This window comes from Jaculus jaculus, chromosome 7 (assembly GCF_020740685.1).
Source record: "Jaculus jaculus isolate mJacJac1 chromosome 7, mJacJac1.mat.Y.cur, whole genome shotgun sequence".
NCBI lineage: Eukaryota > Metazoa > Chordata > Mammalia > Rodentia > Dipodidae > Jaculus > Jaculus jaculus.
The window spans coordinates 88,687,263-88,706,206 of NC_059108.1; the positions used below are offsets into that span (position 1 = coordinate 88,687,263).

The 18,944-nt window shown below is 40.4% G+C and overlaps 1 protein-coding gene across 1 annotated transcript in view; it reads left to right on the plus strand.

Annotated features, from left to right (window-relative positions):
• LOC105943641 overlaps window positions 1-18,944 on the plus strand; it is a 65,684-nt gene that overhangs the window by 24,689 nt on the left and 22,051 nt on the right. Inside the window, 2 exon segments of the mRNA XM_045155566.1 lie at window positions 11,386-11,578; window positions 17,457-17,605. Coding sequence (XP_045011501.1) covers window positions 11,386-11,578; window positions 17,457-17,605 — 342 coding nt within the window.

Below are 18,944 nucleotides of genomic sequence, written 5' to 3' on the forward strand. Positions count from 1 at the left end.
ATGTTCAACCACTCTGTATCTTTTGGGATAAAGCCTACTTGGTTTGGGTGAATGATCTTTCTGACATATTCTTGTATTCTGCTTGCCAAGATTTTGTTGAGAATTTTTTCATCTATGTTCATGAGGGAGGTTGGTCTGTAATTTTCTTTTCTTGATCTATTTTTGTCTGGTTTTGATATCAGGGTAATACTGGCTTCATAGAAGGAGTTTGATATGATTCCTTCTTTTTCTATTTTATGGAAAAATTTAAGAAACATTGGTGTTAGTTCTTCCATGAATGTCTGTTAAAATTCACCAGTGAATCCATCAAGGCCTAGACTTTATTTAGTTGAGAGATTTTTGATAACTGGTTGGATCTCCATACTTATTACAGGTATATTTAAGTGGTTAATCTCATCTTGGTTTAATTCAGGTAGGTCATATAAATCAAGGCAATCATCCATTTCTTTGAGATTTTCACACTTAGTGGGGTATATGTTCTTATACTATGTCCATATGATATTTTGAATTTCTCTAATATCTGTTGTGATGGTGCCTTTTTCATTTCTAACATTATTAATTTGTTTCTCTTTTCTCTTTCTATTGGCCAGATTTCCTGAGGGTTTATCAATCTTGTTTATCTTTTCAAAAACCCAATTCTTTGCTTCATTGATTCTTTGGGGTTTTTTTGTTTCTATTTCATTAATTTCTGCTCTAATTTTTATTATTTCTTCTCATCTACTGATTTTCATTTTGCCTTGTTCTTTTTCCAAGGCCTTATGGTTTAGCATTAAGTTGTTTACTTATGACCTTTCTAATTTCTTTTTTGTTTATTTTTATTTATTTATTTGAGAGTGACAGGCTGATAGAGAGAGAGAGAGAATGGTTGCACCAGGGCCTCCAGTTACTGCAAATGAACTCCAGATGCATGCTCCCCCTTGTGCATCTGGCTGTGAGTCCTGGGGAATTGAGCCTCGAACTGTGGTCCTTAGGCTTCACAGGAAAGCACTTAACTGCTAAGCCATCTCTCCAGCCCACCTTTCCAATTTCTTAATATAGGCACTCAAAGCTATAAATTTCCCCCTTAGGATTGCCTTCACTGTGTCCCAAAGCTTTTGGTGTGTTATTTTCTCATTATCATTTGACTCTATGAAATTTTGATTTCCTGCTTGATTTCTTCATTGACCCATTCATCATTTAGTAGCGTGTTGTTTACTTTTCATGATTTTGTGTATGCTCTATAGCTTTTCTTGCTACTGATTTGTAGTTTGATCCTATTGTGATCAGATGGAATGCAAGGAATTATTTCAATTTTCCTGTATTTGTTAAGATTTGCTTTGTGACATTTTTGGTGGGGATCTGTTGATTTTTGCATCACTTGTTTTGCATTGGGGCTTGCCCATCTCTACTTTGACTTCTTGTGTTGAGAGTAAAGTACCTGTTCCTCTTGAGTCCCCTGAGTTGTATCATCAGGTCAGCTTTGGTTAAGGGAGGAACATGTAGGAGGTTTTTCTGCCTGATTGCTTGTGCTGGGTGACCTAGGGTGTGAATAGACTCCTCCTTGTGTGTGTCACCTCCAAGAGAGCATGGTGTGACCCTAGCCTGCCTGGCATGCTTACTGTCTGTCCAGGTAGTGCTCTACTCTCCCCATGTCACTTACTGCCTGGGGACCCTGGAAGGTGATTTGCCCTGAGTCCTGTGGGGCACAGGTCTGATACCCCAGGCCTGACAGGCAGGATGCTCGGAACTGAGGCAGTGTGGATGGTGTTAACAGCTGCAGCTAGGTCCACTTGGAAGCACAGCCCTTTCTGTACAATCAGCCCCAAGAGCATGTGGGCACTAGGGCTGCAGGCACTAACTTGGCTGTTTGGGTATTCTAGTCTAATGTGATATCTCTAAGCTTGGAGCTATTGAGTCCTCCCCAAGTGCAGACAAACACGCCTACAGTCAGCACTTCCTCAGCCACTCAGGCCCTCCAAACATATAGGCAACCCTCACCTGTATAGAGTGTACCAACCCCAAACACACCCACCTGAGTGCATCTGCCCAAACACACCAGTGATCATCACCCGCCCCAAGTGCCTAACAAGGGACTTAAAAAATATTTTTTCTTTCTTTATTTATTTGCAAGAAGAGAGAGATAGAGAGAAGACAGACAGACAGAGAGAATGTACATGCCAGGGCCTCCAGCTGCTGCAAATAAACTCAGAAGCATATGCCACTTTATGCATCTGGCTTTTTCATGGGTACTGGGGAATTAAACTCAGGTCATTAGTCTTTGTAGGCAAATATCTTAATTGCTGAGCCATCTCTCCAGCCCCTAAAAAAGGATTTTTAATGTACATTATGTAGAGATATTTTGATTAACCAACATTTTTATGTGTGTGCATGTATGTTTGTGTAAATGTGTATGGTGTGTTTTGGGGTGGTACAGCACATGCCACCACTAGTGTGTAGGTCAGAGGAAAACCTTGGGGTGTTTGTCCTCCCCTTCCTCTCTTTGAGCAAGGTTTTTCCTTGTTCCTTCCACTGCATAGGTGTCTATCTAGATCTCCCACATCTTCTAGATTGACCTGCCTTTGTCCCTCATTATCATAGGTGTGTTGGGGAATCACAGATGCCCACTTTGTGTCCAGATTTACATGAGGGCTGACTACTTTAACCAAGGGTGACAGGCTTGCAATCACCTTTAACTGCTATGCTATCTCCCCAGCCCCAACATAAGAATTGTTATGTCCTTTTGTTTTTCTGTTACCCTTGACTATGAAAAAGGATATAAAATTTAAATTATTTTTCCCATAACTTGTTTTAGAAGGAAATATTTATCAAAATCCTTGTGTACAATGCTAACTTTCATAGCTTAATGATACTTTTGTGGCCATAATGGACAATGTTTTATAAAAACAGGTATGAAGGCTGGAGAGATGGCTTAGCAGTTAAAGCACTTGCCTGCAAAGCCTAAGGATCCAGGTTCGATTCCCCAGTACCCACATAAGGCCAGATGTACAGGGTGGCACATGTGTCTGGAGTTTGTTTGCAGTGACTAGAGGCTCTGGCACACCCATTCTCTGTCTCTCTCATTCTCCATCTGCTTCTCTCTCTCTCAAATACATACATAAAATATTTTAAGAACAAGTAGCATTTTAATGTTTTGTGAAAGATCTATAACAGATCCAAAAATACCATTTTAATAAGTTTTTAGAAGTTAAGATTCCCTAAATTTATATGGTAGTGAGCACTTATCAGGATTTTTAATTTAACCTCAAAACATTCACATTCACACACACACTTTAAATATGCTACAAAATAATCTTAGTGTACATTTTTAATTTTTTAAATTATGGACATACTTAATATGATACATATGTGCTGGTACCATCTTTCCCTCGTCCCTGCCCCCATTCTGCTGAGGGCCCTCCTCAGTGAGGTTACTGATATTCCCCATGGAGTTGTGGGTTATACCTTGTGGGAGCAGCAGTCAGTTATTGGTGTGGGTCAATGCCTCTGAACATGATGTCCCAACCTGTGACTCTTAAAATCTTTCTGTCTTGTCTTCCACAGAATTCCCCGTGCTTTGGTGGGTGTGTTTTAAGTCTACTTCATTGGTGAACTCTTAGGAGCCTCTGAATTTCTGCTTTGGTAGGTGTTGCATATCCTCTGGGTCTGCCTCCTTCACCCTGGTGCTGCTTAACAGGTTCACCATGAAGCAGCACTCTTGCTTATCTCCCCAAATCCTCTGTAGTTTCATCTGTGCCTTGACTGAGATGCAAGGGGTGGTTTATCTCCTCAGGTCCCGTTACCTTCTGAAAAAGAAAAACAAATTCTCCAATGCTGAGTTAAGTCAATATAGGTTAAATAGGATAAGCATGGTTAATATAGGGAAAATTTGATGGATAAAGACCACTTTTAGTCAAAAACTAGTGGGATCTTGACATTGGAGAACATAATCTTTATCTTCATAGGATTCTGACTTGGATCCTAGTTCCAGATATGGATTCCTTTACACTGAGGAAATCTCCTAGCCAATCAGAAAGCTTTTTTTAATTTTTTTTTGTTTATTTTTATTTATTTGAAAGCAATGGACAGAGAGAGAGAGAAAGAGGCAGATAGAGAGAGAGAGAATGGGTGCGCCACGACCTCTGGCCATTGAAAACGAACTCCAGACATGTGCGCCCCCTTGTGCATCTGGCTAATGTGGGTCCTTGAGAATCAGCCTTTAACCGGGGTTCTTAGGCTTCACAGGCAAGCGTTTAACTGCTAAGCCATCTCTCCAGCCCTCAGAAAACTTTTGGTTATTCACCAAGGCTGTGTGCCACTATTGTACTGGCATATATATCATGGCAGGGTGTTTGCTTCTAAGTGTAGCTTAGACCCCTGATTGCTCAGACCATTGTTGGCCACTTTCCCCCAACAGCTCATGCAGCACTTTCTAGCACTAGGTGGGCTTTCTGGGGACTCTGCTCTCTTCCAGATTCCAGCCAGGTCTCTCCATACTCTGTATCAGCAGTATATGGTTATCTTCAGCAATAGGGTCTTACCTTCTACCTCAGGCAGGTAATCAAGTATGTTGACAGAAGCCTGTCTTGTTTTGAGGACTTCTTAGTTCTCTCCAGTTAACAACTCATTGTAGGTAGTAACTGATTTCTGGTACTGGGAGTTACAGGCCAGAACCAAAAAAATTTTAAGTTAGGCTTCATCCCAGTCTCTAGGGCACGTCTTTTCCCACCCTGCCCCCATAGTCCCATTGAGAGTTAAATCTTTTAGTCTATCTTCAAGTATAAAGGTTTCTATGGTAACAGTTCATTTGGGGTTCAGTTTTGTGTTTGTTTTCCCCCCAACCTATCCTTCTCCTCCCCCCCAAACCCTTCCCCTCCTGCCAAACCTTTCCATCCCTATTGTCTGGGCCTGGATATGTCAACAACTCAAGCTGATACGGGTTAGAAACCACTTATGAATGCATGGGACATTTGTCTTTCTGTGATTATAACTTTTCATTGTATCATTTTTTCCTTACTGCTGAGTAGAATTCCATTGTGCAAATGTACCACAACTTTGCTATCCATTCATCCAGTGATGGGCACCAGGGAAAGATTCCAGTTCTTAGCTATTATGAATTGAGCAGCTATAAACATGGTTGAGCAAATATCTCTGTAGTGAAGCATGCAGTATTTAGCGTAAATGCCAAAAAGGGAATAACTGGGTCTGTTGGTAGCTCTATAGTCATCATTTTCAGGAATCTCCATATTGATTTCCATAGTGGTTGTACAAGTTGACAATCCCACCAACAGTAAATGAGGTCTCCTCTTTCTCCACATCCTTGACATTTGTTATTGTTTGATTTTTTAATGATTGCCATCCTTACTGGAGTAAGGTGTCTCATTTCCATTTCCCTGGTGGTCAGGGATGTTGAACATTTTCTTAAGTGTGTGTTAACCATTTGTATTTCTTCCTCTGGGAACCCCCTATTCAGTTCTCTGCCCCAATTTGGAGTGGGTTGTTTGATTTTTTTTTATTGTTTAGTTTTTAAGTTCTTTGTAGATTTTAGATATTAGGCCTCTGTCAGTGTTATAGCTGGTGAAAATTTTGTCCCATTCCATGGGTGATCTATTTGCTTAGTTTATGGTATGTTTGTGCAAAGCTTTTTACCTCCATGAGATCCCATTGGTTAAGTGATTTTTTTTAAATTTCCTGGGCTACTGAGGTTTTGTTCAGGAAGTCTTTCTCCCACTCCTATATCATGGAGAGTTCTTCTTATTTTTTCTTCCAGTATTAGAGGAGTTTCAGGTCTTATACTGAGGTCTTTATTCTACTGGGACTTGATTTCTGTGTATAATGAGCTGAGTGGATCTAATTTCATTTTTCTACAAATGGTCATCCAATTTGTGCAGCACCATTTGTTGAAGATGCTGTCTTTGTTCCTGTCTGTTATTGGCACCTTTGTCAAAGATCAAGTAGTTATAATTACTTTACTAAAGTCCAGGTCTCCAATTCTGTTCCATTGGTCTATATTTCTGTTTTTATGCCAGTACAATGCTGGTTTGTAGCTTTGTAATAAAGCTTTAGATCGGGCATGGTGATACCTCCAGGGGTGTTTCTTTTGCTAAGGATATATTTGGATATGTGAGGCCTGTTGCTATAGATTTTGACATCATTTTTTTCTACTTCTGTGTGAAGAATGATGCTGAAATTTTTATTGGTATTGCATTAAATCTGTAAATTGCTTTTGGTAGAATTGCCATTTTCACAATATTATTTTACCTATCCAGGATCATGGAAGGTCTTTACAGTTTCTCAAGTCCGCCTCAATTTATTTATTGAGTGTTTTTATGTTTTAATTATATAGGTTTTTCACATCCTTGATTAGTGTCATTCCTAGGTATTTTTTGTTGTTGTTGTTGCTATTGAAAATCAATTACCCTCATGATTTTTTTTTCTCTATACATTTTTCCTTCGTATATAGAAAAGCCACTGATTTTTGTGCGTTAATTTTGTATCCTACCACTTTGCTAAAGGAAGTTTTGATTATGGAGACTTTTGGGCCACTTATGTACAGGATCATGTCATCTTCAAATAGTGCTAATTTGACTTCTTACTTTCCAATTTGTATCCCTTTTATCTCTTTCTTTTGTCTTATTGCTTGGGCTAGGACTTCTAGTACTATGTTGAAGAGCAGTGGTGAGAGCGGGCACCCCTGTTTTGTTCTTGATCTCAATGGGAACTCCTTGAGTCTTTTCTCATTAAGGATTATTTGGGCTTTAGGTGCTTTATATATAGCTTTTATGTGTCAAGATATAAACCCTCCATGCCTATTTTCTCCAGCATTCTGATCATAAAGTAATGTTGTCTTTTTCTCAAAAGACTTCTCTATATCTATTAAAATGATCATGTGGAATATTGTGATTATGTGTTTATGTGGTATATTACATTGAACAATTTCCATATATTGAGACATCACTGCCTCCCTGGGACAAACACTACTTGATCAAGGTGGATAATGCTTTTGATGTGTTGTTGAATTTTGTTTGCAAGGATTTTGTTCAGGATCTTTACATCTCAGTTCATCAGGAATATAGGCCTATAGTTTTCTTGTTGGCTCTCTGTCTGATTTTGGTATTGCAGTGATGTTTCATAAAAGGAATTAGGGAGGATTCCCTATTCTCTGATTATATGAAACAATTTGAGAAAAATTGGTTTCAGTTCTTCAATGAAGGTTTGATAGAATTTGGCTGAGATGCCATCAGGTACTTAGCTTCACTTTTGGGGGAAGTTTTTTTTATTATCTTTTCAATCTGAATGGATGTGATAAGTTTGTTTAGGAGATTAATATGCTCAGAGTTTAGTTTTGGTAGGTGATATTTGTCTAGGGATTCAATCCATTTCTTCCAGATTATCCAGTTTTGGATTGTGTCTCTAAGGACTCTAGGGACTAGGTCCAAAAATGTTGGGGTAAAAGTCCCTACTATTAACATCTTTGAGGTTGTGTTTTGTTTTTCTTCTCCCACAGTGAAATAAGGTATCTCTCCTAAAAAATCTAAAGGAAAAAAAATGGTTAAGTTGTTAGGTTCAGAGAAGAGACTTGCTTGTATGAATGACTCTTGCTTTTGTTTCAGATTTCTATCCATGTCAAAAGTGAAAAACATGGATGGGGGTTTTCCTTTGGCCTTACTCTCAGGGAAATATTAGCTCAGAGACTAAATCCATTCCTTCAGGGATAGGCTTTGAGATGAATCAAGATACTATGAAGCAGAAATAAACACAGGCTAGTAGTAGGAAAATACAGAGGTAACTAGAAGTCTTGAGAAGAGTGATAACCTACTTTTCCAGGATGACCACCTGTTAATCTAGCAGGCATTGGGACTTGTACAGTAGAGTCACCCTTCACATAGGATCTATTCCCCACCAACTCTAGAGCAGGGATGGGTCTCTGGGGAATTACCTTGAATGTGAAAAGAACACAGGCAAGAGTTGCCATCCCTATTGTCACTGTCCTCATGCCTGTGCCTGAGTTCACTGCATCTGAGGGTACTGTTTCCATGAATCCCAGTAGGACTCTGGAAAAGAGGAAAGAAAGAGGGAGGGAAAGAAGGAAATAAGGAAAGAAGAGAGGGATAGAGGGAGAGAGGAGTAAGGAAAGGAAAAGAGTGGTGATGGGTGTGTAATGGGGTGCTAGGGGTCCAAGAAAGTCCCTCAATCCCAAACCCTAGGATTGCTTCTAATTTTAATCAAAGAACTGAACAAAAAAAGAAGACTGAAGAGATAATCATTACATTATTATATTCATTGAGGGAAGTACAGCGCCAAAGAAAGACACCCACTTAGCTAGAGAGCTCACACAGACTGACTAGAAAAAAGCATGGAAAGAAAGAGAAAAAGAAAGTGCAAGGAGCTCCTGCCATGTGGGGAGTTGGAGGGGATAAAGAACCCATGTGAAGAATAAGGGCTATGGGTCCCTCCCAGGTGGGTCTGGGCCTGGGCTGGCTGGGCCCAGGTCCAGCTGAGGGAAAATCTCACCTACAGCTGGAAGTTCCCAAGTGATCAGAGAGCCTGCCTTCCCCTTGTAAAGGTATTTTTGACTTTCTGGGGGTGGGCTGTCATTCAGCTCAGGTGCACCAGAAGGACAGTTGGTTGGTTAGGGCTAAGAGCTGTCTCAGGAAGAGGTTAGCTCTGGCACCAAGTTCCAGGGCTGAACTTAACCATCCACAGTGTTTAAGTCCTATTTAAGAGCTCCCTCCCAGGAGGGGTCCTAGTTGTGGAAAAACAGATCTGGGGAACTAGGCAAGAGACAAGTCAGCTTATCTTTGATTTTTAGTAAGTACAAACTTTCCTGTGCTTTTTACCTTCAGGGATCCAGTCACCCTAACTCTAGGATCTCTACTTCTGAATGCATTTGGATTTTCACAAGATAGAACCTTCAGTGGCTGGGGTCTTGCACTTAGGACACATTTCCTGTTGTCTTACTGCAGAGCAAGTTTTTCTTCAATGGTGTTAATCTCTAAAAATTACAGCTGCTTTCTCAGCACTTGTCTTAAAATGTATTCCCTGTGTATTCTCCAGGCTTCATCTTGAGTTAGTTAGAAAACCCATGAACTTCTTTTGGGGTATATATACCACCTCCTGGCTCACACATTTGCTATCTCACATCTAGGGGCCTGTTTATCCTCAAGACTTGCTATAGGTTTAGAGGAAAATATGGATGAGTACTGAATTTTCCCTTTACCCTCTTACTCTAATTTTAAAAATGTGGCCTGGAGAGATGGCTCAGAAGTTAAAGGAGCTTGTTTTCAAAGCCCATCAGCCTAGGTTTGATTCCCTAGTGCCCATGTAAAGCCAGATGCACAAAATGGTACATACATCTGGAGTTCCTTTGCCATGGCAGGAAGCCTTGGCATGCCCATTACCCCCTTGTAAATGAATAAATAAAATATCTTAAATAATGTTTTTTTATTCAAAGACATTTCCTTATAGCTTTCTCATTTGAAGACTGTCTCCCTATTGCTGAATACACCACATTCTGCAAACACAGAACAATGAGAAATCTGCCTGAATCTGTAAGGAAGCCAGCTTCCAGATGGATAGTCTGTATAGTGCTGAAAAATGCTACATAAGGTGTGGGGGTGGGGGAGGAATGGCCAAGAACATTATGTGCTTGCAGGGGACACAGCTGTACAAAAGCAACCAGCAAGAGAAGATGTACACACCTGTGTAATAGTGGCACCCAGCCTAGGTGAGTAACCATTGGCCCTCTAGTTGGCTAAGTGGTCTGCTCAGTGGAAAGGAACCCATACCTGGACTGAGACCCAAGTCAGAATCCTATAGAGACAAAGATCATGAACTCCAATGAAAAGTTCCCACAAGTCTTTAGCCAAAAGAGAGGCTACAACCATCAAAATCCCTCTTAATTAACAATGCATATCTCATTTAACCCATGCTAACCTTGATCTCTATTGGAGAACCTATTTTTCTTTTTCAGAAAGCAGCAGTATCCAAGGAGATGAACCACCCCTAGCACATAAGTCAGAGCCCACGTGAAACCATAGAGAAATTGGCGAGATGAGAAAAGCGTGCTTCCATGGTGAGCCTGACAACCTGCACCGGAATGGAGATGGACACTGTGGATACTCAGAATATCAAAGCAGAAATCCATAAGCTGCAATGAGATCATTACTAAAGTAGACTTAAAACACACCCATCACATATCAGGGAACTTTGTGGAAGAGGGCGTGAAAAGATTGTAAGAGCCACAGAGTGGGAGGAAATACCCAGAGGCATTGTCCCCTCCCACTGAAATGACTGACACCTGGTCTCACAACTCATAACCCACAACCCATGGTGAATACCAGCAAGGAGGGTCCTCAGTGGAATTGGGGCAGGGAGGAAGGAAATGGTGGTACCAACACATGATGTGTCCAAAGTTTCTACTTAATAAAAAAATCTTTAAAAAATTTTTAAAGACTATCTCCCATATGATTACACTCCACCATCACTTATAAACCATATGTTTCTTTTAAAAAAGATTTGCTTGTACTGGAGACATGTCTCAGGGGCTAAAGATGCCTGCATGCAAAGCCTGATGGCCCAGTTGTGATTCCCCAGTACCAACATAAACACAGATAACTAAGTGACACATACCACTGGAGTTAGTTTACAATGGCAAGAAGCCCTGGCACACCCATACTCACTCTCTATTTGCCTTTCTCTCTCAAATAAGTAAATTTTTTTTAAAAAAAAAACATATTTTTAACCTATGCAGTTAATTTTTTGTAGTAATAGCATTGTGTTGAATAGTAACACTTGACTATATATATATATATATATATATATATATATATATATATATATATATATATACATGCTTATTTTTGCTTTTTTGGAGGGATGCTCTGTAGCTTGTTGCAAAAGGGCAGCTTTCTTTTTCTTGGCTGCAATTCTTTTTGTAGAACAATAGTAGTGTGTATAAGTTTGCGAGCAGCTGGAACATGCAGGCTCTATCCATGGGTCTTAATTTTCCCATCTATGCCAGAATCTGTTTCGTGTAAGTTATTTGAATGGACATGGAATTCCCCAGCTCTCCATTTTAATTTTGCAGTAAGTAGCCAATAGATTTCCACTTGGAACAAACAACTTCTAAGTGTTAAGCTTTAAAGAAAGCTTCTCCTCAGTAATGGTTGGTGTCCATATGGCTACTCTGAGTAGGGGGCTGCATGTGATGCTTGGAAGCAACAAACCTGGAACTGGAGACAGGACCCTTGAGACAGTTGGGCTGTCAACTCCAGGACTCTGTGGTCGTCCTGTAGCAGACCTGGGATGAGAAGTGGTATTGAGTCTGGCAAGCAACTGCAACTTCCTTTGAGTGCATGAAAAACTGGTGTTACTACATCCCAGATCTCAAGACTCATACTTTCTCAGGGATCTCCACAAGCTGGTGGGTGTCCCGGCTGTCCCTGGGAAAGAGCCTCTGAACAGGGGAGGCCTGCAGTGAACAGCAGTGGTCGTGCTGCACGGGGCACTTCGAACGCGGCGAGCACTCCAAAACTGTTCGGTGGGTTCTGGGGCCAGTTGCCAGAGCGTGGAAGGGTCCAAGATTGGATTCTTCTTACTGGTAAGAGTTGGTCATTGCAAGTGAAAGGAAGTGTGATCCCAATAGGGAAGCTGGAGATTCTGACTGCTGATGTTATTTCATTTATTTTCTTTTACCTGGTGATCTCTGAGGTAAATCTCAGATTTTGGCAGTACAACATGGAAAGATTAGGGAAATCATTAGTGTGTGGATGAAAAACTTGGTGAGAAAATCTGAGAGTGCAGTTTGAGTTAAAAGCTGGTTGGACTTGGAATTGACTGGGAGGCCAAAGACTTGCAGAAGCAGAAGACTGTCAAGATGTGAGCTGTGTGGTGAGGTGTGTGCTGTGTGTGTGTGAATGAGTGTGTAAGTGCTGAATCCTAGGCTCCGACAATCAATGTCAGTGGAGATCAAGCTGCAGATATTTATGTTTTTAAAACTTTAAATTATAAAGTTTTTTCTAACAACTAGTTTTTATGTTCATCAGTACATTTTACTTACGTTACCTTTTTCATGATACTGAAAAAAAATTGGGTTGGAGATTGGAGTTGGTTTGGGAAAAGAGGTTTTTGTGGATTCTTTCATATGACAAAGGAAAATACAATGCCTTTTGGGAATTGAACTAATTTTAATCTAGTCTGCAAGACTAGAAAGCAAAAGGAAATTGCAACCTAAATTGGTATTTTAAAACATTGTTACCTGAAATTGATGTGGACTTCCTTCAGAAAACATGGACTTGGGCATCAGGCCTACATTAGGTGCTGAACCTCAACGCCATGTGTTTGTACTTAGTAAGAATTGTTTCAGTGAAAAATGTATTAGTAATCTGACTTTGAGTCCAGTTGGAGTTCTTCCATTTGAGAAAATGTGGTATTTGCATGCAATTGTTTGAATCTTGTTCTCTAGTCTTACCTACTCCTATAGATTGAAGCTGGAATTTTCCCTTTTGATAAAGGAACAAAAAAGCACATGGTCTTTGTACATTAATGCTTAGTAACTAATGTTAAACTTGAAATGGTAGAATATGTTATCAGCCTAATCCTAGGTAGTCGTATGAAAATGTATCTCTTAATTATTTTTGAACCTGTATTCACATTGTTTTTCAAGATATCTTAAGTTATATTTTTTTTCTTTTTTTTCAGACCTGCTTCTTATTTTGGGGCTACTTTTTTTTTTTTTTTTAATTTTTGCATGGCGTAATGCGTCAGGGGCTGCGCCCTTCTGATGAGACTTCTGACAACTGTAGTGGATGTTTTGCTCTAGTCTTCCAAGGGTCATTTTGTTCACATCTAAAGTCATGTGCTAATTAACTTTAGGGACTATTTTGCATGAGTGTTAATACGATTTAAAACCCAGTTGACCTCATTGCATGTCACCCTATGAATGTTGACAATGGAAGGAATGCTTTGCCTGTAGTATACTGTTACTTTGGGACTGAAAAGTTAGAAAAGAAACTTACTTTTCTTCTTTGTGTAAATCAAGATAGTCTAGAGTGTCCTGGATGACCTTGGCAGATGTGGTGAGCTGATAGTGTTGGGATCTCCATCTGGGTAGATTTACAATCTACAAGCAATATTGACAAGACCAGACAGCTTTCACAGTTCCACAAGTACACATAGGCTTCCCCACCTTCTTGCACACTCACTGGTTACTGAACTTTTAAACTGGTATTGTAACATTACAACAATGGTTTTGCGCCAATTTTATAAACTTTTACAGTGCAATATGTTACTTTTCTGAGGCAAACCAAAGGTCTATTTCTCAAGGTTCTTGCTGCATCTTTGGCAGCATTTGATGGAGGATCTTTTATACACTTGTAATAGATTAAAATAAATAAATAAATAAACCAGAGTGAAGTTTTTGTTTTTGTTTTTGTTTTTTAATCGTAAACCATGTACCAAGTTTCTGGTCAAGATTATGTAGGGTAAGTTAAACTTAATTGCATTCTATTAACCAATATGAGTGTATTTCTTATGCATAGTTATGTTGAAATAGAGTTTGAAAAGCAAAAAAAAATTGCTTTGCAATAAATATTTTAATTGACAAAAATTGTATATATTTAGCACATATATAGTAATGAAATATGTATACAATGTGGTGAAAGGATAAAAGTTGCCCTATTTCTGCTGCCCTGTTTTCTAGCTGCTCTGCTAACCTGCCTTTTTAAGCTTCTGTAATATGGCTTGCTTGCTGCTGCACTGAATCACAGAACTGCCATTTTGCAACTGCCTCCATTTTGTAAAAAGTATGCAACCGCCTCCATTTTGTAAAAAGTATACCATGAGGACCTGACCTTTTGTACGCCCTACCCAATCAGAGGGAGCCAGGGCTGAAAAGCCCCTATGACTCTGCATACCTGTGGTTTTAGCCTTTATAAGCTGACCAAACTCCTGGCTAGGGGCTCTTCACCCCCGCCCCTGCGAGAGGAATCTGTGTTGAGCCCCGATGCATCGGATTCAATAAACCTCATGCGGTTTGCATTGAGAGCGTCCTGCGTGAGTGTTCTTGGGGTCGCGTAGACAGCCCTGAGCGGGGACCCCTCTGGGGAACCCCACAGTGGAATGTCTAAACCAACCTAATTATCATGTATTGCTGCACATACCTTTAATTTTTTATTTTTTTTAAATATATTCACTTAGAAAATTTCAAGTGCTTTGTTATTAGCTATTGTGATAGTTAAATTCTATTGAAGTATGATAGTTAAATTCAACTTGAAAGAGGATAGGAGAAAGCTAGCTTTTTATAGGCGGTTTCAGTCAAAACTTTAGGCCCAAAGAGAACCAGGAGATGCTACTCCACATTCCACCTTGCTCTGACACAAGAATAGAACTCTTGGCAGAAATGGAACTCATGTCTGATCAAGACTGATCTACAGCACCCCTTGTTGCCCATAGTCAAGTGTGCTACCTGTATGGGCTGGCTCATGGTCTTATTCAGGTGGGCTGGCCCTGGGGTCTATTCCCCAAATCTACAAACCAATCAAGTCTTCCCATTGCATACCTGAATCTGATGCTATAAATAAGGCTGTGGCCTTTCAGTCCTTCCAATCTCAGCAGGACCCTCAGTGTGTGTGGTGGGGATCTCTCTGGATTTCCTCTTATCTTGATCTGGACACATGTGAGTATGGCCTCTACCCCAACCACTGTCTTGGTGGAAGTGGGACAGAAGAGCATTGTTTTGTGATCTGAACTTGTCTGCCTGCCTCTGTTTTATAGTTTGGAATAAGTTCACACTTTGACTACTTGTATGAGTTTCCTCTGGTCCCCAAATCTACCACATGTGTACTTTCTTTACACTCCAGACCTTCTAAGTAGATGCTTTCAACAACTCCAGGCTTTCTACATATGTAATTTCTTTGAACTCAAAGTAACCATGAGTGTAATTCTCTTCCTTACTCATTTCTCCTCTGACTCTCCTGGCCTCCGCTTTGATATTTTCTCTCTGATATTCCTCCTTAAGTCACCACCATTTTCTCTTTTAACTTTCTTCCATGAGGAAAAGCACATAAAAGATACCATTGGGTTCCTAAATTTCCCTACACAAGTTCCTAGATTCTACTTTCTATGCATTTGCACCTCTACTCTAATCCCTCTTTAAAGGCCTCAGTTTCTTTTATCATCTATTCATTTGTGGATTTACTCTAATCTCTCTTTAAAAGCCTCAGTTTCTCTTAAATCTGTGTTCTTAGAGCTCTATTCTAATCTCTCTTTAAAGGTCTCAGTTTCTCTTAAATCCCAATCTCCCTTAAATAAACTCCATAATTTGTGATTTCTCCCTAAATAAAATTAACAACCACAATTTAATCTTCTTGAGTCTGTCATTATTCTTTTAAAAAAATATTTTATTAGCCAGGTGTAGTGGCACACACCTTTAATCCCAGCACTGGGGACAGAGGTAGGAGGACTGCCGTGAGTTTGAAGCCACCCTGAGACTCCATAATGAATTCCAGGTCAGCCTGGGCTAGAGTGAGACCCTACCTCAAAAAACCAATAAATAAATAAATGAAATTCAAAACGAGGCTTGCTTCTGTGGTGGGTTTGCCAGAGTATTTCCAGGAAGGATTGATATATGGAGGGAGACATTCCTCTGGAGTGGTGGCTCTTCCAGTGGTGGAGTTTATATAAAGAAGTTGCAAGAGACAACAGGCCCTTTTGCCTGGCTGCCCATGTCACTTGCTTGTGTATGCACGTAGCCTCTTGTTGCTATCTTTCATGAACACTGGAACACAACTTCACCAGCCTTCCAATGAGAACTGAAGTGCAGCAGCTTTCTTGGAATTTCTCCAGATCTTCAGTGCCAGAATAGGACTGCTGAGGCATCCAGCCTTGTGGACTAAGCAGCCACCAGGCTGTCTACATCTCCAGCCTGAAGACAGCTACTTTTGGACTATCCTGTTAGCTAATTAATAGATATCCTTTACAATACATATTCAACATATCTGTTCTACTCCTCTGGAACACACTCAGTAATGCAGATTATGGTATCAGTTGTGGTTCTAGAGAAACAGAATTGCAAGGATGTTTCTCTAGTAGGCTTAGTGCTATCTGGAGTTCAATCTCCAATTCTAACACCCTAAAAACTCTCCTGGTAGCTAGAAGGGCATTGATAATTTATGGTACAAACTACCTTATCTTAGAATAATTTAAATAACTATTTAAGGGTTGGAGAGATTGCTCAGTGGTTAAGATGCTTGCCTGCAGAGCCTAAGGACCAGGGATTGATTCCTTAGTACCCACATAAAGCCAGATGCACAAAGTGGCACATACATCTGGGGTCCATTTGTAGTGGCTGGAGGCCCTGATGTGTCTGTTCTCTCTGTCTGTCTCTCTTCTATCTCTGTCTGATTATAAAGAAATCAAAAGTATTTTTTACTTTTTCTTTTTTTTTTGAGGTAGGGTCTCACTCTAGCCCAGGCTGACCTGGCATTCACTAAGGAGTCTCAGGGTGGCCTTGAACTCATGGTAATCTTCCTACCTCTGCCTCCCGAGTGCTGGGATTAAAGGCATGCACCACCACACCCGGCAAAAATATTTTTTAAAAAGAAGTACTCAAGGTAAATATATTTGCTGATTTTGTTTGTTTGCTTGTTTGTTTTGATTTTCGAAGTAGTCCAGGCTGATGTAATCTCAGGGTAGGGGTATTCATGATCTCCTACCTGTGCCTCTCTAGTGCTGGGATTAAAGGTATGCACCATCACACCTGGTTTAATGATCCTAATTCACTTCTTGTGTGTAGCAAGGAGTTTAGTGACTATATATGCAACTTTTTTTTAAATTTTTTATTTTATTTTATTTATTTGAGAGCGACAGACACAGAGAGAAAGACAGATAGAGGGAGAGACAGAATGGGCGCGCCAGGGCTTCCAGCCTCTGCAAACGAACTCCAGACGCGTGCGCCCCCTTGTGCATCTCGCTAAAGTGGGACCTGGGGAACCGAGCCTCGAACCGGGATACGTAGGCTTCACAGGCAAGCACTTAACCGCTAAGCCATCTCTCCAGCCCTATATGCAACTTTTGAATGATGCTTGTTGGTTACTTCTAAAATTTCTGGATAAAATTAAAAGGGAAAAGAATAAGCTCAGAGATGAAGTGCCCCAGCTCCAGATGCACATAAGTGTGCCCTGGAAGAGAATCTTCTCCAGCAGTCATAGGGCTCAAATTGCAGAAAACCAAACTCAAGTCCACACCATACAATTGACTGACCTACAATGCAAGTTCAAGTCCCAGCTTTGTGCAGTTAAGGGGGGGGGGCACTGCTTGAAAGAGGGTAGGATTCTGTAACTAGAATTGAGATGTGTAGTAAGATCCTAATGAAGCTGAAAGCCTTGAATTCTGATGGCTTTGAGAGAGCAGTCTTCCCACCCTAGCAGCATGGTCCTCTTAACCCTGGCATGAGGGAGTTAATCCTGTGTTACCTATAGAATCAGCAATGATCTTCTCTGAAGAAGATGCCAAACAAAGTAATACCAGTGCCTCTCAGTGCACACCCATCTTTGCCTCTAAACCTATAACCAGACTTAAGGATAAACAGGTCCTTAGAGAGGATATAGGAAGTGTGACCCATGAGAAGGTATCCTTAAATAACTTCATGCGTTTTCTAATAGATTTATGTAGAAGCATGGATGATATGTGTGGGAATATATTTCAAGGGTATGGGATACTGAAGGAAGAAACACAAAACTTTATATGGGCCAGATAGGTTTTTTAAATGTTATTTATTTATTAATTTGAGAGAGTGAGAGAAAGAGGCAGATAGAGACAGAGAGTGAGAGAGAGAGAATGGGAATGACAGGGCCTCTAGTCACTGAAACGAACTCCGGATGCAAGTGCCACCTTGAGCATCTGCCTTTACGAGGGTACTGGGGAATCAAACTCAGGTCCTTAGGCATTGCAGGGAAGCACCTTAACTGCTGAGCCATCTCTCCAGCCCCATTCTTAGGTTTAATAATGCAGCTCACATAGTTAAAAAATGTATCAAGAGTTTGATTCTTTTGCTGAAGTATGGGTTGAAAGATGGCCTAAATGAACTGAGCTGGAGCTGCCTAATATCCTTTGGCTTAATGTAGATAAAGGGATTAAAGGCTCCAAGAGATTGGAATGCTGGAGTGGATTAGCCATGCAAAATCTTATCTTCCACAGTGGAAGGGTCCAAAAGATGTGCCCTTGTCTAAGACTATACGTAAGAAACAGGTTTGTGAGGAGAGTACCAGCATAATTGAAGAACTGTCATTTTCTTCTATGAAATGCAGGCCTCACAGAGGGAGCTGCAGCTGTTGAATTAGGTAATTTATATGCAATGGACCTAACTGAATACCAGAGTAAGAGAGTCAAGTGGCAACACTGAATCATTACAGATGGGGTGAGCATATATACTATGATGGACAGCATTGGCAAAGCAATGTTCCTAATGATCTAACCTTTGGTACTGGCTGATTAATCATAATGTTCCCACAAGAAAAATAGGTAGGAAGTGTACTAAGTTCTTGCTCAATATGCATAAGCAAAAAGGTTCCAGAGCAAATTAAACAAAAGGCTACTTTGAATCATAGCAACAGAAAAATCATGGCCCTTTAACCAATTTCCAGATTTGAGACAGTTTGTAGACCCAGAACCCCTAGAATAAAGGGAGGTCAGCTCCTCTTGAGGAAGTAACCTACAATTCTGAAAAGCTTTAAATTTTTATTTATTTGCAAGCAGAGATAGAGAAAGAGAGAGAGAGTGTTGGGCCTTGAGAGGCCCGGACATGAGGCCTAGTGGAACTTCCTGAGCTTAACTGCCTCCACCCAGCTATGACTCAGCAGGGGGCCTAATGGCCTCTGGCCTGCTACTTCCACATAGGAAGTTAGAGTCCCCCGCTCATGCACGCTTACAACCAATCATCTCAGAGGTCTCTGTATGCTATTGGCCCT